The sequence below is a fragment of the Protopterus annectens genome, chromosome 10.part0 (genome assembly GCF_019279795.1).
Source record: "Protopterus annectens isolate FY-2018-M chromosome 10.part0, PAN1.0, whole genome shotgun sequence".
Taxonomy (NCBI): domain Eukaryota; kingdom Metazoa; phylum Chordata; order Ceratodontiformes; family Protopteridae; genus Protopterus; species Protopterus annectens.
Window position 1 is genome coordinate 1,030,383,327 of NC_056744.1, and position 25,812 is coordinate 1,030,409,138.

Consider the following 25,812-nt stretch of genomic DNA (forward strand, 5'->3'; position numbering starts at 1 on the left):
GTCAAAGGCACAAACCCTGCGACAGTTTTAAATATCACTATAATTCACTTAAAAGGTTAATAAGACAACAAGCTTACATAACACACATTTGTAGAATAACATGAAGCCCTAGTGTCTAGCATTACTGACTGAATGCAATCCTCAGTGATATATTTAAAATCATACATTTTGTGAAGGAGAGAAAAATTAATAAGACATAATCAGGGACTTTCTGGAAAATCAGGACAGTCAAGAGGTATGCCCAAACTGTGGGACTGCCAATCACTACTCAGATTTGAGTTAGAACCCCAAAGGATATGATCTCTCCTTTTCTATTTTTTAAAACATAAGTTTTATAGCTCGGCAAGAAACAAAAAGCATATAGGCAAACACTAACCCCAAAACTTTTCCCATCAAAGGATTCCCCCTTCCTAATCACTGTCCGCTGCAACACCGTACCTTGGCACTACTTGAGATCATTCATCACCACTCAAGGTAAGGCAAGCAGTTCCCATTAGGTAAAATAAAATTGAATTACATTTTGTTAACATTTATTAAAAGTACCTCACTGGTAAATGTCGTACAGTGTGGAACTTTAGCTGTCATAATGAAAGTGCTGCCGAGACCCCGCTGACTTGAAGTTATAAACCAATGGGTCCCAGCAGGCTAAAACAACTCAAGCTAAGTAGCATAGAGGCAACTGCATTTGTTCTACAACCTTCATTTGCATACTTTGTGGTGAGCTCCAGCTGTCAGAGAGTACGGACGACAGGAACTGCAGTCCTAATAAGATTGGGGAGGGGAGACTGATAGCACTATAATGCATGGTGATAGCAAGGTAGGACAGAGAAAGATGAACATTTATACAAAGCCAACCTTTGCACTGTGAACAACAAAAGGCACAGTTACAACTACACTGCAATGGAACATTGTATGAGACGCCAGTAATGTAAACCAGAATCCTAGCAGCCCCTTTTTATTCTTTTTCAAAGAGACGTAATGACTTGACTTAAATGTAAAAGCATGTGCAAAAATACCTTTGCTAAATACAATACTAAAACAAGATAGATTGTTATAGAATAGTCATTGTATATAAGTTGTGAAATTTGGAAACACTGAGAAGTTACTGTTGTCATGGATCATATACTTGAGTTATACAGTTATTTACCTTTTCTTAGATTTAAATGATGAAGGAGCAGCAATATGAAATAACTCAATTTGTCAGTGATCCCTATAAGTAGTATCCATGTTTTTGTCTCATTTATATCCAGATTGTATCCAAGATAATTGATTTTGTCATGAATTATGTGCACAACAAACAGACTAAAACTCATTTATGGGACTGTGCCATATAGTTATGAATACCGTGGTTTGTTCCTAAACAAAAAACACTCTCTGTAGCTGTCTAACAGTATCTGTGTGTAATCTGTACATTATATAAAATTGTCATAAACCAAAAGTCTAAAATTTCATTTAGAAAACCACGAATGTAGAGCCAAAACAGTGCCAACCAACTATCAAAACACCACCGGAAGCTTGTAGCAGCTAAAAAAAAATCACTTTAGGCACTGTAGAGGTAAGCAGGAAAAAATCACTCACTGGAACACCCAGGAACTAAAATAGAAGACTCTAGTTCAATAGAAGAAGCCACATTAATGCTTAACTGAATCATCATGTTTTCATCCTGCCCTTAGGACTTCAACAGATGGTGAAGTAACATGACCCAGAGACATATATACTCTGACAAATCACAAACTTACAAATTGAATAATTATCATCAATTAATTAAATTAAAGAAACCTACACATTTAAAGTCATATACAAATTATTGTACATTCCAAATATTTGAAAAAAGAACAAACAATACCAACAAATAAACTAATGTAAAATATATGTATATACACCTAATAAATGCAGTCCTAACAGATGTTATAAGTAATGTCTAAACCATAACTGGAGGATGAAAAACAACATAAGAATGATTATAAAATATATAGAATGTCCTAAATGACTCTTCAATATATTATTTATAACTTTAAAAACTGACAAAATGCTAAAATAGAGTCAAATGAATTATTTGAAGCAAAAATACAGAACTGCAGCTTTGTTTCACTCCAGCACCTGTGTTTTTGCTTCATATATCTTATTGGTTTATGTGTGGTGCATGGAGCATTTACACCTTGGGCAACTACATTTTTTATATTCAAATGAATTATTAATTATATCCTGTATCCAACATGTAAAAAGCCTTTATACACTCACCTAAACCATGGAGACCTTCTATAAATAATACAAAAAAAATACAATCATTACTTAAAAAAGGTGATTGTTTCCAGTGAGTGATTCATTCCTATTTACCTCTACAGTGCCTAAAGTGAGTTTTTTTTTTAAATTTCATTTCCTCATGTTACGTAGATAGTCAATTCTAAAAGGACAGGAGATTAAGACACTAAGGAAAGAACAGCTTAATAAAATGGATGAAGTAGGTGGGAACGATTACTACCCACTCAGCAAAAGTACCAGGGATCATCCCTGAGTGTCCTTTTACAAGTAGACTGGTCATTAAAGTACTTCCAAAAGTTAAGATGACCATGGAAAAGGGTCCCAATGGAATTTGCTGTAGAAGTCAAAGAACTGAATGGATTACTAGAAATGTCATTATCATATTCAGCAGCTAATGTTAGGACAACATCTTTTCAGCAGAAGGGAAAAGCAAATGAGTGCTTAGGTTCATAGGTTCATAGGTTTATACTAGGCTATCTGCCCTAAGGCATTTATTTATATGAAAAATACTGTATCCATTAGTTTGTTGTGCCTCTGTCCAGCAGTGACACAGAGATGATTCCTGGTAAACCTACTATGGCGCTTCTCCTTCATGTACCTGGGAGCAGGACAGGTTACAAACTTTTATTTATTTATTTTTATTTATTTATTTTTCATTTGTTTTTGCTTGTCAGTCTGACCACACTTGTAGAAACAAATGTGAAGTTTCTGATGCAGGGGAAAAATAGGAATATTTTGAAGCATCTGATGATCTGACCCACTGTATCCAAGGCATTAAATATATTGACAGAAGGGTGACCTTGAAAGATGCATCTAATAATATTCTTTGACTGTAACAAGAAATGGGTATCCACGTGGAGTAGTTAGACATCTGCAAGGTACCTGAGCTGGTATTACATAAACTATTAGTGAACAAATCATATATTATTATATGTCAGTAGAATGGGCAAAATGTTAGCTAGTCAAAAAAAAAACACACAGATGGTCAGAGTAAAATGAGATCAGTTAAAGGATGCTTGCCAGGGGAGAACCACGGGCACCCAAAAGAGTTGGTGGTTATTCATTGTTTGGATAAGTGAACTTGTAAAAAGTCTGATAGAGTTCTTCTCTCCCTTTGAAACCAGTCTGTATGACTGGATGGGTGATCACAAATATTCTTGGTCTTCTTGGCTGCTGCAAGCTTACTATGAAACTATGTATATGTCATTTTGCTAATGACACAGATGTATGAAATAACTTCAATGATCATTTGCATTTTGCTTGTGGCAAAAGTGTATGAAACAAGTTTAAAAATCATGAGCAAGAGGAGTAAATGTGTTCCATTTCCATCTTTAGTTCATTAAGATTGGTTGTAGTTGTTTCCACACATGATGTGATAACATGTTAGTTGGTTTGGAAGTTTCATTTTTATAGTCTTGTCAAATGTCCAGGTTCCCAGTTGTATAAAGTAAAAATGTTGTATAGTTCTTTTCAGCTGCAATAAAAATATATATAAAGGCTGTGTGGTCACCATCAGTGTTGCACTGTACTGAAATGCATAATAGTGCAATGGCTGTATTAGCTGCATTTCGTAGCCAAACAGATTCTTGTTTGCTTGCTGGCAGAAACCCTCCAGGCAGAGCTGCATATCCTATTTATAAAGTCCAAAAGCACACAACAACAACAAGAAGTACTATCTGAGGACTCTGAGTACCACAAATAAACAATTTTCAGAATCTTCAGAAAAAAAATTAACATGTGCAGAAAAAAAAATAAAAATAAAAAAAAAATAAAAAATGAGCATGTGCAGTCTGCAGGTCAGCCCTATTATGGAGTTAGAATAGAAGACTTCTGAACCCTCTGACATGTAATCACATTGACTGCGAATGTACCTTTTTCAGATACAGGCTAGTAAGGGTAAAGTCATCCCAGTGATATTATTTCAAAGTCCATTTTCTTCCACCTGGAATTGAATTTAAGGTTAAAAAATGCAACAGAAACTGTAACAACCTAGTCACAATGTGCTAAAGGCAGAAGAACAACTCAGATGCCGCTGTCCATTTTGTACCTTAACACATTACTTTTTAATCAAAAAACCTTCTTCATTAAGTCATTCTTGGAGATGCTAATTTATTAAACTCTTTCACTCCTCTATTTGCGGAACTTCATCAGAATAAAAACCTACACATCACTTCCCATTGCTTATATCCACAGTGCCATCAGTTAAAAACTAACAATTTAATCATAAATCAGTTAAAAATTAGTTAATTAAAAAACATATCACATACATAAAATGTGTACTTTCGCAGACATATAACACTTATAGACATTACTATAAAGAACTAATCATTTATATCAACTAACTCTACAGCTTACTTATCCATTTGATAAATAACATTAAAAACAAATGTATGTATTATCAAGAGATATTTAAACTCTATTGGCTGTCAAATGAAGTATTCTTCTAATAGATACTTTATCTTTAATGCATGGGGGTGGCATCAAGCAACACCTGCCAATGTAACTCATGCTTTTCCAGTTGTGCCTCTCACATCTTTATCCACCTTCTCTAAAATACAAAAATAAACTTAAAGCCAATATACACTTTTCCATGTTTAAATAGTCCATTTCTTTCATTGTGTTTTTTTAACAGAGTAATTGTGTTGATCCATCCTATTTTTTTAATGTTAATTCCATTTTCCCTATGTAGAAGGCAGCACAGGTCAAGAGAGTGGCCACGGTGGTGCAGTGGTTAGCATTGCCGCCTCACAGCAAGAGGTTCTCTGGTTCGATCCTTGGCTGGGGTGCCTTCTGTGCAGAGTCTGCATGTCCTCCCTGTGGTCGTGTGGGTTTCCTTCAGGTGCTTTGGTTTCTTCCCACATTCCAAAGACATGCTGTAGGTGGATTGGACACTCTAAATTGGCCCTAGGCATGAGTGTGTGCATGTGTGTGCCTTCTATGGAAGGTTGGGTGCTGGGCTGGCAACTTGACACTGTAAAACTCCATCATGAGTGGACAGGTGATCTGCTGTGGTGATCCCTAACTGGGAAAAGCTGAAAGAAGGAGAAGGCAGCACAGGTCAAGCAGGAGGCTACATAAACCACCACAGTAGTAGTGCATTTAAATCTACCATTAATTGTTATGACTCATGAATCTTCTTCTCCTTTTGGCTTTTTCCCAGTCAGGGGTCACCCCAGTGGAACAACGGTCCGCAGAACAATTGGCAGTGGAATTTTATGGTGTTGAGTTGGTAGCCCGGCACACAGCTTTCCACAGAAGACACACACACACACACACACACACACACACACACACACACACACACACACACACACACACACACACACACTTAGGGCCAATTTAGAGTGTCCAATCCACCTACAGCATGTCTTTGGGACGTGGGAGGAAACTAGAGCATCTGGGGGAAACCCACACGACTGCAGGGAGGACATGCAGACTCCACAGAGAAGGCATCTCAGCAGAGAATTGAACTGTAGAACTGTGACGCTTGAATAATTTCCCAAAAACAATATTACTACAGTTGTTAATGAATTAGCAGTGTGGACATGAACCACATTTAAGCATTCCATTTTTTTAAGGGCAGCTTTTGGGCACTTTTGGTATTTTTAGCTTTTTTATATACAGTAATAGGCGCATCACACAACTTCTCATCAGAAAACTACGTGCGTAATAGACCAATGTAACTTAAAGAACCATCAGCTGTTTGAAGAGCACAGAGAGAGAGAGATTTTAAACCACATAAGGAAGTACCAGAATGTATAAGGCCCCTTACTGAGGAGGCCTCAAAATGAAGTTCCCATGACAGGACAGGAGAATGGAGCAAAAGCAGTTTGAGTGCTTAGAATTTAGGAAAGATTTTGAGAAGATTGATGTCGTGCAGTCAGTAGGCTTGTTTTTGAAATGCTTTAGAAATCTCAGTACTTACTCCAGATATGCGTATTTTGTATTCTTTTTCTACAAAGTCAGTGTTTTTGTGGGTCTGGGGACTGACAGATGATCCATGTTTCCTCCCAGTCCATGTTCACCATAAGTAAATTAAGGAGAATTAGTCACGAATGTGGTTATTAGAGATAAATTACATGTAAGCACCTCTGTCAGATTGACATAATGATACCTTTCCTCTTATGCTCTGAGATAATCCCATAACCTGTCTGAAGAGAGACAGCATGTTTTCTGAACTTCAAACATAGATCAGGTACAACCAGGGTGATCTTGTGCAGCTCCAGAATAATGACATGTATAAATTCTCTTTTTATGGAGGTCTACCCTAGTGAAACTAATGTCCTTTGTAGTTCCCCAGATCTATGCCTGCTGCATCTTGCAAAAGTTCTTGGTCCCACCTTAGGAATCTTTCTTAATTTCTAGTGAGGAGGTATTCAGGTATAAAACAGTGGACAAGGCGCTATATGTCCTGTTTGAAAGAGAATCAGAGGGGATATGTTCTTTGAATGCAGGAGTAGGCCCAGGCAATATTTTTCTCTGATCTGGTTCAGAGATCCAGTGAAGAGAGTTTGGGACGCAGAACATTCCTAAATTAAAAAAAAAAACAAATCATTTGTGCAGTACCATAGAAAATGAGTGGAATATGTATCAAGTAGAAAGTAAATTGATTTATAAGTTCCAGATCTGCAGTCTTGCTTTTTTAAGTTTTTGCATCACAGAACAGGCTGAACAGTTTGCTTGCAAATAGGCTAGTTTAGCTACAGTACCTGCTGGCAGGGAATTTACAACGTTATCGACATGTCATCAGATCCTATTTCTTCTCAATGAAGACTGTGTGGCAATTGCATCTGAACATTAAGAATCTTACTGACTCAACATACAGTTGCACCATGACAATTTTAGCCCTTCTGTCTTTTTAGAAATGTTTCACTAATATTTGGCTAGTCTTACAGAAACAGTTATTCTGCAACTTATTATCTAGTGGAGTCAAGAAAAGCTAAGGTTTGTGTACAATGATACTTATCATTATTTTAAGTGTTGGTAAATATCCAGGGAGTGAAAGTTTGATTTTTTTTCACATTATATAGGTGTTGTGGGTTGTGGTAAGAAGGTAACTCTAACTTGGATCAATTGCTTCTTCAAGTGAAGGAGTGACTGAAAAGGCAATGTACTTTAGGGTGATGTGGATATGTGGAATGAAAGTAAAAAAGACTAGCATATTCTAGAACTTTGTGAGTGGTTCATTATTATTACATTGGTATAGTGATATCAATAGGACTTGTTGGCTGGACAGATTTGTGTCACAGAGACTCCCCATCTGTGGAATAGACTCCCTCTCCATGTCAAGAAGAGTACCTCATTATTGATTTTTAAGTGCAACCTGGATAACTGGATGAGAAACAGAAAATACACTCCAGGGATTCCACCTGTGTCCCTGCTGGACAGGGGCTGTGGGTGCTGACTTGTCTAAACATGGGCTAAACTCTTGGCTAGGCTTATAAAGGCCTCAGGTCCAATAGCCTAGTCACCTCCTATGATCCTATGAAGTCTGGACCTTTGAAGTTATATGACAAATCTACAAAGTCACACAACTGCAGCCAAGCATGGTATTTTATTGCTGTACCACCCCCTACTGCCCTGGGCATTCCTTTAGCCACATTATGCAGAAAGCACATGGAAAGGTTTGTGTTAAAAGATATGGTTGTCAGAGAGGCCTACAGTTGCTTCTGCAGTTCCACTGTCAATAAATTCTTCAGAGGAGATAGTGGTTGTTGAGCAAGATCTCTCTGGAAACTATTCATATGAGTGGTGTAATTCAGGGCCCAAAGTTCAAATGTGCCCAAAGCGTACCCCACTTCCCGAGTCTATCCATCACCTATAGCTTTAAGCAGGTTGTGAGCCATGACTGCTGACAGTCTGACATATATGCTGCTGTACCTCATAATTCAGATGTCATCTCAGCACAGGTGCAGTACATCCCTCAGCTTCACCGAGGTGTTATGTACTTATCGTCAGCATCCTTTTCCATTCTAAGCACGGGACACTTGTCTGTAAAGAAGTTAGTCCTTACTGCCACTGACACCACTGAGGTGCCTTTCAACATTGTAAGTGAAGGAGTTGTAAACTCCACCTTATATAGTATATCAGGTATTCAGATGAAGGGGCAAACTTAAATAAGGGGAGGTCACATGAGTACAGGAAAGACTGACAGTTTCTTATTCTGTAGCTAAGATCATAGAAATATACCATAGTTCTAGGATTGTTTATAAAAGAAATGTATCTGTGAAGGCCATTATTAACTGTCAGAAGAGTTATGATATGGCTGTACAATTAAAAAAGGGAGTTTGTGTGTGTGTGTGTGTGTGTGTGTGTGTGTGTGTGTGTGTGTGTGTGTGTGTGTGTGTGTGTGTGTGTGTGTGTGTGTGTGTGTGTGTGTGTGTGTGATGTATTTTTTTCTTTTTTTGCATGGTTATGCTCTCCCTGTCTCCTAATTCTTAAACAGGCCACTGTCAGAAAACATGAGCTTTGGCTGAGTATGTCATTAGAGTTTTCAGACATGAGCCTACACACATTGTCTGACTATCAGTGCTTTCTTGTAGTTCACATATACTGTCAGCATTTGGAGCTGCAGTAGCAGGATAGCATGAATGTTTGTTATGCTAAAGGACAACTATAAGCACTGTAATCCTGTACTTTATATGCTTGCATCCCTAGAAGAATAAGAAACATCTCTTCTGGGAAGACAAATAGATAAATAGATAAGCACATGAAAACATCCACACACTAACTCAACTGTTGTTATAATCAGTTGAATCTTGCAGTTTTCTTTCTCCCAAACCTATGATGAGCTGTCAGGAAATAGACAATTCAGCAGGAAGATTATTGCACTGGCAATAGCAAGTTGCATTGAAAACAGACAAAGGTTTCTAACTTGTTTGAATCATAAATTAAGTATATAAAAGCAGCTATAATTTGGGTATTCAGTGATTAAGCCTGTCTGTAAACATGCATTCACACACTTCATATTAAGTCCATGCTGGTTCTCAGCACTACCTCTCTTCTTATCTGCTGTTGTCTTATATTTAGACATTTTCAGCTACTGAACTATGTACACTGTTTCTGCTAGTGCCACTTTAGATTTGGAGTTTGATTGCATTTTACACCTTCTGAGTCATTTAAGGTGATGGTCATTTTATTCAAGGTTGTAACAGCAACACAATGTATGCACTTTATCTGATTGTTACCCATTTGTTTGCTTCATCTCTTGTGTATCTTTTTCTGTTTTAGAGTTTAGTTACATGTGTGTAAAGATTTCTTATAGTATTGTTCAAAATCCAGAAATGAACTAGAGTGACTAGGATGATGAATTGGTCCTATATTAGTTAATTGTTATTTTCATAATCCCACATTGTATGTTATTGTGGAAGTATAGAGAGCTTACCTGTGTGCTCTCCTGTATAAATCACAGCATTGTTATGATGCATGCCTCACCACTGTTCAGATTTTCACAGAATGTGCAGATTTTTGTCTCATATTTTTGGCCTGCTTCTTGGACGGCCATGGTGGTACAGCGGTTAGCATTGCCACCTCACAGCAAGAGGTTCTCTGGTTTGATTCTCGGCTGGGGTGCCTTCTGTGCGGAGTCTGCATGTCCTCCCTATGGTCACGTGGGTTTCCTCCGGATGCCCCGGTTTCCTCCCACATCCTAAAGATGTGCAGTAGGTGGATTGGACACTCTAAATTGGCCCTAGGTGTGAGTGTGTGCCTTCTGTGGAAGGTTGGGCGCCGGGCTGGCAACTCGACACCATAAAACTCCACTGCCAATCATGAGCAGACAGATGATCTGCTGTGGCGACCTCTAACCGGGAAAAGCTGAATGAAGAAGAAGAATTTTTAGCCTGCTTCTCCAGAAATTGAGGTTTTCTGGTAAATCATTAGGAAATCATTGAAGATTAAAATTAGAAAATAATTACAGAAATTTTGGTTTTAGACTTCGTATTCTATATAAAAGCCATGTTAATGCCAAAACTTTTATTCTATCAACTTTCTAAGTCTGTAAAAGCAGTATTTAAAAACTGTCCCTATTTATGGGCCTTCATCCCCCATTATGTATGGCTTTGTCCAGATTTCTTGCTCTTGAGAGGGCTGCTATGATATCCCATGTTACATTGTAGAAATGCTGCTGAATCCTAACATTGTTTAGTTAGTCATTTTCCACAAAATAAAAACATGAATACATTATGTTTGGTGTCACAACAGGAATCTGGCATTGTTTTTGGGAATACAGCACTCTGAAGGGGAAACCAGGAGCTGACCTAACCATTTCTGACATAGGCTTTCAGACTGATTTCAGAGTCTACCTACAGATACGACAGACATGGTTAGCTTTTAGTAAGTATACTTAAAGTACTTTATTTTAAATTTATCTTGGAATGTTGAACTTTATTTGGTCAAGTCGGCCATCATTAAAAGTGATAACTTGCATTCAGTGTCTGTGATAAAAATAGTTTGTAACCAATCTCTATACTGCTACTTAAATATGATACACTGGTAAATAGTGAAGCAAAACATATATGATTTGCCTTTAAAAAAACAGAGGCTATGTTGTTAGTTGTTCTAATGACCAGAGAAAGTCAAGCTGAACTGAAAAGTGTAACTGGATAATTTGTGTAGCTAGCATGATGTAAAACTGAATTCTGAGTACCAAAAAAAAAACAAACCCATAAATGAATAAATAAAGTAAGTGAGTAATGCTGTTTAATTATATTGCCTATAATCAAGTTCAGTAGAGACAAGCGTTACCACTGAAACAGCATTGGTCAGGAGAGTTATTTGTTTCCACATAGCACTTCTTATATGTGCTATTGTAGTAATGATAAGCTGAAAGAGAAAACAAGGTGCTTATGTGCAGTAGTTTATATATTTAAGCAGCAAGTCACACACACACACACACACACACAATATGTCCCTTGAGGTGTTTAACTTACTGGCTAGAATCTGTAATAAAATCTTCACTTACAAAAAAGGTATACCTGGGCCCCTTTAGAGGCATCTCCACACATGAACTAAATGAGCCTCAGATGCAGTTTGTCTGAACGTCTCCCAGCTCAGAAGGACATACTTTCCTAGTACTAATCATCAACATCTACATGCATTTCACAGGCTGTTATTTCATCTGGGGATTGATATTTACGATCAGATTTGGACATGGATGTACAGTAAAATAAACTGTATTGATGTTGCATGGCAGTCTGGTTCACACAAAATCAATGGCAAATAAATTAGTCACTGTTTCCTGAAATGATTTACATGTAATGTGCCGGAAAGCTGTTATACAAATTTGCAGCAGCTTGATAGGAATAGAAAGGAATGGTTGTTACATATTACATGCTTGGACTGTCATTTATGTTGACAGTCATCTGCTTGTGAACTTACAATAAATGCATTCTCTCTTGGCACAAAGATTGGCTCAAAATGCAGTTCACATCAAAAAGGACGCCATCTACAAAGTCCTAAGTATATAATGACAGTATTTGGATAAAATGTACATATAATTCTAAGATATATTTAGTCCAGATATTCAAAAATGTGTGCCTTTCTAATATTTACTGACCTTGACTGTTAAGGAAAGTGTTTTATCCATATATTCAGAAATATGTGCCATTCTTGCACTTAGTAGCACTGACTGTTGAATCAAGTTGCTGGTTCAGTTTTCCCAACTTGATAGCACTTTCCAACTTTCACTCTATAAGGTATATTTCCCATAGGGTCCACTAGAGGTAGTTGAAAATCTTTTTTATGAAAGTGTTCTGGACATGTAAAAGTAATAGAGTGCAATGTTAGTCAAATACAGCAGTTATCAAATGGAGGAAGATGGCTTCTGGTAAGTAAATGGGGTTTCTTTTGCTAATGCTGAAACTTTTAAATGTACCACAAATTTCAGCATTAGCAGTTGAGTGTGTATGTTTGAGTGTTTGTGGATTAGGGTTAGAGGAAGGGCTAGTTAAGGGAGTATATTTTAGTGTTGTGGAAGTTTTTCAGGGTAGGATTAGAGTAAGAGCTAAGTAAAGGGATAAATTTAGGATATTGTGTGTGTGTGTGTGTGTGTGTGTGTGTGTGTGTGTGTGTGTGTGTGTGTGTGTCTCTAAAGTGTATTATGTAGTGGTCATGTGATGAAAGGATTTTTCTAATGAAAAGAGTAGCATTAGGATTAGTAATACACCCTAACTCTAACTCTGAACCTTACCTTATAAAAACCCTGTTTTTAAAACTACCACTATTGGTCTGAATGTCGTGTTTTTTTTTCCTTTTAAGACCACAAAAGGAAAAAGTTTTGCTTTTGCAATTGTTTTTTGTTTTCATTATGTCTGGTTTATAAGGTATTTTTCAATATGCTAGCATCTCTCTCTCTTCATTTGATGTTTGTGGATTTTGGTCACTATAAATGCTTCCTGTGATAGAGGTTCTGGTGTGGATTACATCTGCAGTGCATGACAGGAGATCTTTACATGTTTGTTTCAGGTCGCATGATTGTAGAGTCCTTACACAGTGTGTGACAAAAATCAATGCACAGTAGGTAATGCATATTTACCTGCCAATAATCTCTTTGTAGAACTAGCAGATAAGATATTCATGAGAGTTTACCATTTTTGTGATAGACATGTTATCTTTGTTAATTACATGAAGGTCAAAAAAACATTGTTTTCATAATGCTGTTAGGTTTATAGTCATTGAAGAGTCTAGCCCATATTCCCAGTTGCCTCAACCACAGTCAAGGTCACTGACAAACTAAGCAAGTGATGGCTGAGGGAATCAAACCCTGAAGCCTAGGAACTGCAGCTCACAGCCTTAACCCTCTGCGCCAGATGCCAGATAAAATTAATTTGTGAAAAGCTAGATATGAACACACACCTCCAGGAGAAAATGTGACCTGAACACCATACATTAGACCATTTGGCCATCCTGAAAGACCTCAGTCTAAAATGTAGTAAGCTGAAATTTATTGCCAGACTGGCTTTAGTATATCAATATTTGGATTATGTTCCCTCCAGCTGTGTCTCTAGCCACAGTGAACACTTTCTGTCCTTGATGCCCCTATTTTGTGCATGTCAGGTTTCTGAAGGTAGATTCAGTGAATGGAAATAAATCAAAAATAGTTTGCTATAACTACTTTGCCAAAAGTGGAAATTGCTGTTTTCTCCACTGTTATGTGACCTCAGAGTTGGTGTATATGTAATTCTCTGGGGAGGTGTGCAGGGGCTTCCCCCCTGAAAAAAAATATCTTTCAAATTTTCTCTGAAAGTAGTTCTGGTGAGATGATTTTGACTTTTTTGAATTCACCGAAACTACCTTTGGCAAGTTGGCATGTATCCTTCATGGTATCATGAATCTGGTGTTACTTAGTTTCTCTTATGCCATGTATTTTGGAAACTGACATTTTCTTACCAAGCTACAGTTAGCAGGAGTCAGCATGAGTAGTGCATCCTTCAGTGCTTTACTGTCGACAGGCAGCCCTTCTTCATTGCTGATTATCCTTTTTAATTCGCTGACTGACAGGAATATTAAATCGTGTGTTGCTGTTGCTGTGACAGGCAGTTAATTGATTATATATGTCTTAAATCAATGTTTTCATTGTTTTCTAGTGATAATACTCTGCATCATTGAAGTTATCAACATATTAATGCTGATTTTTCTGAGAAACAGAATTCGTATTGCTATTGCACTACTCAAAGAAGGAAGCAGGCAAGTTGTTATATTCAGAAAGCATGACTCTTTAGTGTTCTCTCCTGCTCTTTTTATATTGCAGACTTTGAAATGTTGAAAAAAAACATTCTACATAGCAGGAGGAATGGTAAATATATCTAAAAAGCTTGTTAAAAGTTCTCAGTTAATAATTTTCAGGTTGTCTGCCATATGTGTTCTAGGTTAGGTTTCCTTTTGGCTATACATATCTCAGTAATTATTGCTTCAGTGCAGAAGGTGTACTGCCTTATGCCATATTCTTCAATTACAGTATGGATATTGCTTTGGACACTTGGATGATTTCTTACATTTGTTTATATAAATTTATGCCGTACTTTTTCTTTTGGTTGCCATCAATATTGGTTTTCAGTCTGTGACATGAAAAGGATAACTAGGTCTGCTTCAGTAGACTGAAATCCCACTTACCCAATTTTCAAAAGACAGAGACGATAAACCTGAAACTCCAGAAGACTGACCACTCTGAACACCGACAGATCACTCCATGGTAGTGCAATCTTGGAGTTGGTATATTTAGTTGGGGGGGGGTGTGGGGAGTGCAGTGTCCCACATGAGTGGGTTTTCTTTGCTTGGGTGTTAGTGTGTTTGCGGGGTTGGGTGAGTGGTTACTTACCCACAGTGATCTGTCGGTGTTCCCAGCGGTCAGTCTTCTGGAGTTTCAGGTTTTTTGTCACTGTCTTTTGAAAGTCGGGTAAGTGGGATTTTGGTATACCCCTAATGCCACTACACATAATAGTACTGATAATAATCATACATGCTTTTACCATTACTGGAGTAGCTTATCATTTGTACATCTTCATGCAGCAGCATTATTTAGATGGTACTACCCACCAAAGAGAAAGGATTCTAAGAGTACCAATACATTACTGTTTTTCTTGCACTTGGATTCCTTGCATTTTTGCTAATTTGGAAGCAAGGATGCTTTTTCTCTGCTTACTCAATTTGCCAGTGACATTCTAGACTTATTTCTAAACCTAAACTGATTACATGAGAAACTATAACTCAGAAACTGCACCAGTGACTGGTTAGATCAAAATTTGTAACCTTGTCATTACATCAGATGTAGGTTACATCTCAGGCCGTAGCCCTGCCAGTGCACAAGTGACCAGTAACATCACAAGTGTTAAGCTCATGACAGCACCATTAAATGGTCATGTCTCAAGATGTAACCTGATCATTGCATCAGTGTCTAGATACAGGACAAGTTGTGGGCCTTGCAGTAGACCAGAGTTTGGTTGCATCACAGGTTATATCACTGTTACTGCATCACCGATTAGCTGCTTAATACATTTTAGTCTTACCTTTGCCTCACAAATGGTTGCAACTCAAGTTGTCACCCTGTCACAGCAGCAGTAACTGGACAGTCACGAGTTGTGTCCTTACCACTACAGCAGGAACATGTAAAACTTCATGTTGTAGCTCTACATTTGCATTAGAAGCTTGCTGCATCACAAGCTGTAGCCCTGAAATTGCACTAGTGACTGTTTATAACACAGGTTATAGCTGATACTACATTATTGATGAGTTACTTAACAGTTTGTAGTCCTTCTCGACTAGGGACTGGTTACATAATAAGTTTTAGCCGAGATCCTGTTGATCCACTGACAACACTTTTCTTGACTGGAAAAGAGTGAAATGAGTTTTGCTAACAGTGGAGTTTTCTTTTTTCTCCACTGTTGTGCAACCTCAAAGTAAGTATATTTAAGTGTGCAATACCAGCTTCCCTCATTCCTATCTTTTAAAACATTTAGTAATGTATTTGCCAGTCGGTGTACAATTAGAATGACTGGTGCTCCATGCTGCTGCTGCTCTCTGCACTAGTCAGTCTGACGCTGTGTAAACACAATGCCACTCTCTGCACTAGTCAGTCTGACATGGTATAAACACAATGCCACTCTCTTCACTAGTCAGTCTGACACGATGTAAACACAATGCTGCTCTCTGCACTAGTCAGTCTGACACGGTGTAAACACAATGTCGCTCTCTGCACTAGTCAGTCTGATATGGTGTAAACACACTGCCGCTGTCTGCACTAGTCAGTCTGACACTGTGTAAACACAATGCCGCTCTCTGCACTAGTCAGTCTGACACTGTGTAAACACAATGCTGCTCTCTGCACTAGTCAGTTTGACACAGTGTAAACACAATGCCGCTCTCTGCACTAGTCAGTTTGACACGGTACAAACACAATGCTGCTGTCTGCACTAGTCAGTCTGACACAGTGTAAACACAATGCCGCTCTCTGCACTAGTCAGTCTGACAAGGTGTAAACACAATGCTACTCTCAGCACTAGTCAGTCTGACACAATGTAAACACAATGCCGCTCTCTGTACTAGTCAGTATGACATGATGTAAACACAATGCCGCTCTCTGCACTAGTCAGTCTGACACGGTGTAAACACAATGCCAGCTGGCATACCTGTCATTCGGCTTGTAAATTGCTTAACAGTCAGTCCTAAGGTCAGGTTACCTCCAGTGCAGAATAAGAGAACATTCCTGAACCCAGATGAGTGATTTATTTTTAATAACCTAACAGAAATGCATTCTAAAAATTCTAGAAAGATGAATAAAGTAATAGTGATCACAGCACAAAGTCATACCTGAAAAAGAATTATGATAAACATTTATGACTATGATGCAAGAGTACCTATTAAAAAGTAAAATCACATAATATTTTTGGAAGAGTAATTTTTAATAGTTTCAACTATATCCATAAAGGTATTAAACAAACTGTTATATGAAGCTGACAGAATATGTGTATTAGTTTTGTGTGTAGGAGGAGTGATAGAATATATTGCAAAATATGGACACTGCTATGGTGAGATTTAACATGTGACATTGATGGAATGTCTTGGGCATTCCGTTTGAAATTTAGCCTATCATTTTCAGAAGGAATTAATAGGGGAAAATCTGACAAAAACTTAATGATGACAAAGATGAAAGCGGTGAGTGCTGAATTATGGATATTCCCAATTTCACTTCCGATTAGAAAATAAAAATAAAACAGAGGCAGTATAAAATTAAGCATTGATTCATTGCTAGTGTTTTTTATATGCATCCCCCACACCCTTCAACCACCATGTATCAGACACTACCAACATTTTTCCTCATTCAGTCTTTTTGCAGAACACTTGCATCTTTGGTTACAGGCAAGCTATCATATGTAACTTCAAGGGTGAATTTAGAATTCTGCTATTGAAGCTTAATTTGATAAATGCTATATTAAACTAATTGTTGCTCTTTACTAATAGCCTTAACTGCTTTTAGTCTGTTTGATAATAAAACAGCAAAGTTTATATTTTTTAAAACATGTTTTATTTCATCAGTTCTGTTATTACAACAGAAAACATCAGTGAACATGCTGGTGCTTTGCACTATGTACTTATATGTGTGTGTGCGTGTGTGTGTGTGTGTGTGTGTGTGCGTGTGTGTGTGTATATATATATATATATATATATATATATATATATATATATATATATATATATATATATATATATATATATATATATATATATATATATATATATATATATATATATATATATATGCCCACGTGTTTGAGTTGTCTGTGTTATTTTATTTCAGCATGTCTTGGGAACTTGTGTCACCAGCATAACACATATTTAGTCAAGTCCTACTGTTGATATAAACCAAGGTTCATATTGGATCATCTATTGCTGAGACTATGGTTGCTCATATCATCTTCAAAAGCTACAATCACTTTAAGAGGCTAGTAAATCCTTCACTGGAATTCATTATTGTTTTTTTTTCATAATATCAACTTTTCATTGATTAATAACAGAGTGCAAGTTCTTTTTCTCCTGTATATATTTAACATACTTATGCAAAAAAATCTTTTGCATTTCCTTCTTGGGAAGTATTTATGAATGTGAAGAAACAGAAGGACATGATTATAACATTTAATTTCTCACAAATATTTCTTTCGTAGGGCTATAGGATGCATCATGACAACATTATTTTATCCAGTTATCACATTCATCCTAATTGCAATATGTATCTCCTACTGGGCCGTCACAGCTGTGTATCCTTGTTTTGACAAGTATTTTGGTATTGATTTATTCCCATCAGGCATAATTATAGAACCAAAGTAGTATATTTCAACTGAGTAACAAGTTTTTAACATATTCCCAGTGCCTAATAATGCTTAATTGTACAAGTGAAATTGGAACTGTATTATCATGGTCAATGACCCTTGATTTTCTTGATGTGAAAGCTCTAATTGAGAAATGGCTTTAACAGCTAGATGCATACTGCTTTTATGTGGTTAGAGATCTTTGAGCTGATTAACGTTTTCTTAGTTATATGGCCTTTTCTCTCATAGCCATAGCTTATTATGTCAACATTATGAAATGATTTGTCCTCATTTGAATGTCTTTTACATGTTTTGTCATGTTGTGTGAATCACCTTCTTATCTGTATTTTGCTTCACGCTAGCCATGATCTACTGCCCATTACTTGTAGCATTGATATTCAGCTATGTTATGCCAGTAGCACCATTTTATTGTTACGTCTGTGTAGCTTAGAATAGTGTGTGTGTGTGTGTGTGTGTGTGTGTGTGTGTGTGTGTGTGTGTGTGTGTGTGTGTGTGTGTGTGTGTGTGTGTGTGATTATGCAATGTTGAGTTACCTAGAAAAGTGAAATAAGCTATGGCTAACATGAGACCAGTGTTGCTTGGATGTTTGTTGACTGGTACACTCTGAAGGACTGAACATGGAATTTATAGTTTAGCTAACTGTATATCACAATGGATATAGGGTTACCACCTGTTCCTATTTCCTGTATTTTATGTAATAGTTGCATAAAACAGCCACTGTGTATCTGAAACACCTAAATGTTATAATAAACAGAATAAACAACTAAAATGCTACAAGAATAACCTTTTATTTAGGCATAGAAGTGAAGTTCTGTCCTTTGTACTTGCTGTGGGTATGGTTTGTCATGCATAATCTGATGTTTGTACCCAAAATGTCCCACTTTGGGCATTTGAAAAGGTGGCAACCCTAAATGGATGACAAACAATGAAAAGATAGTTTAACGCCATATTCAGTATAACATCTAGAGATTTTAAAACTTTTATAGTTCTTGTAGCACAATCACCGAAGCAGTTACATCACTGTTTCCTTTAAAGCAGACATTGCACAAATACTTCAGATGTAGCAATTCACATAAGCAATGTACCATGGCATTATGTGAATTGTGCTTGTTTTATTCAGGCATTGGGTTTTGTAGACATGTTGTAAAGGGTATAGAGGTTTTTCCCTACAGAGATCTGCATTGCTTCTGAACCCAGGTTGCCATCTTTGCAGATGTATGACTTGTTGACAAAACTATGACATAACTATTATTAACCTGTATTTTATTAAACAGATCAAACATGTTTGTGTTCCTCCAGTTATCTGAAATTATCAGTCAGAGTTTAAGTAATTATATATATATATATATATATATATATATATATATATATATATGTGTGTGTGTGTGTGTGTGTGTGTATATATATTTACTATTTTTTTTAATTTCTTTTAGATGACAGGTCTGAAAGAGATAAATGCCAATGATTCTATTTAATAAAATAAAATTATTGCATTGTTTATATATTTCAACACTTTTTTCTTTAGCTCCATCAAGGTAGTAATTCACAAGAATTTACCACGGGAAGGCATTATGTTCTAGATTTTGATACTGCAGTGCATTCGATGATATTTACTGAACTGTCTCTGTCTCGTGAGTAAGGCACCAGACCTATCAGTCCCTAGGTATATAATGAGTAGCAACACCAGTGGGCTTAACTTATTCAGCAAAGTGAAAATTAGATTACATTTAAAGAAATGAAAAAATAAGCAAGATGCAGACAGCATGGTGTATAAAAAAACTGTGGATGTGCAAATACAAATAATGGAACATAGTATATTACTGGAGATGGAATAACATGATGTAATTACACTGCACAAGCTCAGCAAATGATACTCTAAACTTGTCGTGTCTGTGAAATAATTGATGAAACTGTATACAATAAAAATGTTAAGGTATTCTTATCAAGAAATAGATTCACATTTCCATTTCACTTCATGGCTGATTGTCAAAAGAAAAACTTCAAAGACCAATACACGTAAGGTTCAGGTTAAGGCACTTTAATTCTTGCGGCAAGGAGACAAAAACATGCATGCAAAAATACAGAGTTTGTCTAACTAAATCAGGAAGTGAAGCCATTCTTACAAGACATTGCCTACTGAAGCTGACGTAGTAAATCACAAGTTTACAATATTGTTTCATAGCAGCTGTTTGTCCATGATTTTCTGCTGACATGACATAATATTTCTAGATCCATGAGAAAACTGTGGAAAAATAACATGGCCTTGGAGAACAGCAGCTAGTTGCAATTATTTCTACAGTGCTGTGTTACGTTTCAAGGTACTCTACTCATTAGAGCACAAAGCAATCACAGATTATAGTTCATATTCTTCAAGCGGTTTTTGTTCTACTTTATCTATCCTTCCTGCAGCTGTGTATGTTCTCATAACACAGACAGGGCTAATTGTCTAAGTTTAATGACATTATAGAAAGCAGTATTGTTCTATTCATTATTTTCCTAACCAAGCAGAAAATTATCTGCTTCTCAGTACATTTCCTGAGACATAAACAAGATTTTAGCTGTGCTGACAGAAATACAAGGTCAGAAAGCATTTGCCATTAATATAGATTTGTTCAACATATAGCAGAATAAATGTATTAACCCTTTTGGGCTTCTAAAAAGCACTAATACACACATATTAATACATATTTTTCTAACACAGATTGATAGAGATGGTATACAGACCTAGTAGGTAACTATGTGGACTTCTTTCAATAGATTAAGATTCATGTCCCTCTTAGATATCTCCTGAAATTATCAGGATTGTAATTGTGATTGCCAGAAGAGCAAGAACTTAAGTGAAATGGGGAGTATATTCTAATAGTGAAAGTGTAGTATCGTAACGTATCATAGATCTCTACCTTGAGATACAGAGAGTGAGAGATCTTATAATTAGTATGTATAAGTATTAGATCTGTGGGGGCATAGCACCCATGTTGGAAAAGTAGATTTTGTATTGAAATTGCACTTTAATTTCCAGAATGCTTGGACTGAGATTATATGGTTTCATTCTTCAGATGAGGAGTTTTAAATGTCTCATAGCATACATCTTAGAGTCACAGACTCTCTCATGGTAAGAACATTTTTCAGAAAACATTAAGCAGAGATAGTAGTTTCAAAGAAAGAGAGGTGGAGTATTGGTGGTCAGAATGTATGGCCGCATCAGTAGTGTTTCATGCAATCCTACTTTCTAGATATCATATCCAAAGTGCTACAGATAGAGAATTCAAGATATAAACAGGTACAACACATACTGTGCCCTTGTACAATCAAGTAAAATATTTAATAACGTGTAGTCTGGACAGAAAACTAATGATATATAATATATATATATATATATATATATATATATATATATATATATATATATATGGTTTACTATCAAATTGTCGATCCGAACTGCACTACACCGACGCCCAGATGTGCGAACGGCAAAATCATCCGGCACATGGTAGCATGGGTGTGGTGCGCCAGCCGGTAATGTTAGTGCATTCGAACATTTAATAGTAAACCTATATATATATATATATATATATATATCTGTCAGCATTATAGTACTAGTGAAAGACTTACATTACAATTCTTGGTAGAAGGTTAACATACTTCTCAATTTCTTTGCTCAAGAATTTTGGACAAAGGCAAACGAATGAGGAGACAAGGGTTAAAATCAAGGACAAATTCAAAATCTTACTCTAATTTACTTAAAAAGTGAGCAGAACAAGTTATGCATTGACATGCATTTCAGGAACAACATGAACTATAAAATGTTAACTTCTAGCATTATTGACTGACTGTAAAACCCAATCATTTAGCAGATAATCATTTTTTTCATGTGAGAGGGCAAAATATGAGGCAAATTCAGGGATAATTTGCAAAATTCTTGACAGCTGAGAGGTAAAGGTTAACATCAAAAGTAAGAAGCTTTAGTTCCTTCAAGTGTCAACAGTGGATGACAATCAGCCACAGTATCAGCTTACATTTTAGCTATTATCCTGTATTCACTTGGTCATTAAACTATCTTACCTGCATGCATTATACTCAAGCTGTATTGCAGTAGAATGAGTAAATACTACTAATCCTCCCAAAGTGAGATCTCAACATGTCAGAGTATTCTCATTGTCTGATAGAAAGCAATTATTTGCAAGTGTTCCATTAACACTTACCCAGGTTTCATTTTATACTCTTGTAAGATTATTTTATGTATTCCAATACATTTTTTATTTCTCTTTGGTCTGAATTTCTAGATTAAAAATGGCAGTTCTGTTTGTAGTCATATCAAGAATTTTAAGCTAAGTAGACAATATTGTTATGTTAGATACTGAGATAGCTGTGCTTGTTACTAATATATTTGGAATTGAATTGTTTGGCATTATGTCTTTCACTCATTCACTCTTCACAGTAATCAAGTTTAGGAGACATCACATTCTTAACTGCTTACAGGTTGGAAAGTAGATACATGTAGGTCAGTCAAATAAAATTTAAATGTGAGTAAAATCTTTAAAATTGAACAAATAAATCAGTATTTTGCTTACTTTTAAAAAAATAGTTTTTTCAGATTTTAAGCTGCTTTATTGCAGCAGTGCATATTGTGAATTCTGTATCACTTACACTGAAGTAATAATAGTGTGTGTTATCTGTCTTTCAAGCATTGTAGGCTTAAGTGTGACAAGGCTGCCACCCAAATAGAAATACAGGTGGGAATCACTACACAGTAAAACAATTAATATAGATACCAATGAGTTAAATGAACGTGGCAGCCCTGTTGTGACATTAATTACATTGCTATGCAATTAATTACATGATTGTTGTTAGAAAAGATTATTTAATAAAGTGAAAAGAAATGTTTGAATTATAACCCACTTCCTGTTGTATAGCATATGTCATGGTATTTCTTCCATGGTTGCTGTTTTTGGTATTTTACTTTGGTTAAGAGAAATAATGAAATGGAAATCAATAGGGTGACCGTAATGTAAATTATTTAACATTTCCTCATCTGTTTTATTGTTATGAGTTGCAGTTTACACCACTCTGCGCCACTAGCTCTATCTAAGCTGATATTCATGGCCAGTACATTATTTATTTCACCCTTTCTTTGCATTGTACTCTTCCAAGATATGATTCCTGCATATTGTGTGTTCTCATCTTATTGGAGTCTATCATTTTGTCAGCTTTGAACATTAAGCCTTGGTACAAATTATTTCTTGAGTGAATTATATATAACGCTGAAATTATTTCCTTATTTATTACTTTTGCTTAGGACAGCTTCTCATTGCAACATATTTCAATAAAAGCATGTTTAACTCATTATTAGTACATCTCTGGAATGTGCTTAACTTTATTTCCTAGCACTGGTAACTATGGAGTTGCTCAAAGAATCTGTATTTTTATTTCACATTTCTTTATGTATCTCTAGTAAATAAGGTCTTCTCAACATATCTGCTATTTTTAGTTATTTGCCCAGTATATTTTTCACTTCCTCATCATATTTCTATAGATTAAATAACATACTGTCCTGTCTCTGAGGTGTTATGTACAGAGATTTTCTGAATGTGCTTTTTCAAAGATTTGTACTACATTTTTACCAAAATCTTTACCCTAGACATATTTGTGGAATTTCTCACATCCATTTAATAATGCAAACATTTATATATGAGTGTATCTCTTCTGAAATCCTTAAGTGGTCTTGTTCCTATAGATAACTGGCCTATTGTCTTGCAGGAACAAACCTCCTAAACCACTCAGATTGATATCTACTTGCAACATAACTGGCTTTAGAATAGGTTAGCTTTAATGAATCTGTAGTCTGTTTCTTGAGTAAGGAGTGGGACAGTGAGTATTTCCATAACATAGAACATATAGGAGAACACAAAATACCCAAGAGTAAGAAACTGAATGAGTATAACATGTTGGTGAAAAAGAGGTGATAAAGACTGATGACATAATGCTAAATTGGTTATTTAAAATAAATTATGAGGAGTAATCCTTTTAGAAAATGTGGCATCAATGTACTAGTAAGACTCCAAGAAGATGCCTATGACACATACAGCATTTATGAGTATTTAACTGACTTGCAAAATTAATTAGACAACTAAATATGCAACACTGGTATAAAATGTGATCAGTATTGTGATGGAGAGGGCAAGGTCAAGATGGCTAACTGTGTGAGCAGCATCTGGTGAAAGCACAACTTTTCTGTGACAGAAAAATAATCAAAAAACTAAAATTTGGAGATGCTTGTTAGCTAATCTTATTCACCAACAGAGAAAAGATTTATAGCTTCATGTTCCTCAAAAGCTATAATTTTCCAGTTAGAATTTCAACTGTGTGTTTAAGAGGGAAGAGATGCAACATGAGACACTCAAGAAATGGCACTCAGGATTCTTTTGTTGAAAAGGACATCCAGTCGCTAATATCTAGTATACAGGTTGTATTACTTAAAAAGTGACAAATTGGATGTCAAAATAAAATGTTTCAAAGAAGAGACCAGAAAGAAGATGGGACATTTAAAAATTCTTATGAAACAACAAAATGCACAAATCAGCAGCATAGAAGCAGCTTTAAATGATCATGAAGGGAGAATAACTGAAGGTGAGTCTCAGACTGTATTAATTTTAAAGTAAAATAATTGGTTCATAGATAAAGTTTATGATTGTTAAAATTTACTGACATGAAATAGCATTAGAATTTATAGTATACCTGAAATGTTTGAGGGAGACAATATAATATACTGCTTAACAATCTGGCTACATAAAACATTAAACCTACCAGAAACTTCATCTTTTGGAATTCAAAGGGCACAAAGATCCCTGAGAACACCTTCACAGAACTAATACTCGCCACCATGTTCAATTATAGTTAAGTTTACGTCTAGCTTAGAAAAAGATCATATATTAAAAACAGCATGCTCCATCCCACCTATTACAATAGGTGAACATGTAGTCAGATTTGACAGTGATTACTCCAATAAAGTAATGAGTAAAAAAATCTTGCTTACTACTGATCAAGGAACTTAAAAAGAACAATATTAAGGCTACTTTGGTGTTTCCTACAAAGATCAAATTATTTATTTCTGAAGGAACTAAAATATGTGACACACTGGAGGAGGCATCCACTTTTGTCATCAAAAATAAAATCCTTAATAATACTGAATAAATAAATTGGAACAGTATAGCCCTCAAGAGACAGCAAGATGAATTCCTAGAAAACTGCTTTTAAAATTAAAAAGCTTAAAAACAAGTGACTTTTTATTCTCTTATTGCAGGACATTTATTTTTCTGAAACAGTGGATTTACCCTGTAAGTATAAGGTTTGTATTGGGTGTTAAGCTTCAAAACATATGTGAGTATGTATTTATATTTTAAGCTAAAACATTTTTCATGAAAAGGAATGTAAATTATTAGCTTTACTGTTTTTTCTATATTTACAGTGAAAGACTTCATATATTTCAGTTAACTAAAGTTATAAATATATTTATGAATGTTAAACAAATACTTCTTGTAATAGAATGTCATTAAATTATAAGCAATAGAACTGGTGACTTTAAGACTATATTACAAAGACATGCATCTGGAGTGCTTCTCCCTGGGTGTCTGCTGAAATTTGGCTTTGTTTCAAGTCGGACTTTCCCAGTTAACAAATGTTAAATATAAAGAAATAAATATAAGTTAAAGAATTTTATTTTATTTGTTTA

General features: G+C 35.9%; 1 protein-coding gene across 3 annotated transcripts in view; it reads left to right on the forward strand.

Annotated features, from left to right (window-relative positions):
• The window catches only part of SLC44A5 (solute carrier family 44 member 5), a 4,403,163-nt gene that overhangs the window by 4,097,961 nt on the left and 279,390 nt on the right, over window positions 1–25,812 (forward strand). For all 3 annotated transcript variants that reach the window (XM_044085789.1, XM_044085788.1, XM_044085790.1), the window contains 3 exons: window positions 10,465–10,596; window positions 13,848–13,947; window positions 17,919–18,011. In XM_044085789.1, the coding sequence (XP_043941724.1) occupies window positions 10,465–10,596; window positions 13,848–13,947; window positions 17,919–18,011 (325 nt within the window). The remainder of the gene's footprint in view (window positions 1–10,464; window positions 10,597–13,847; window positions 13,948–17,918; window positions 18,012–25,812) is intronic.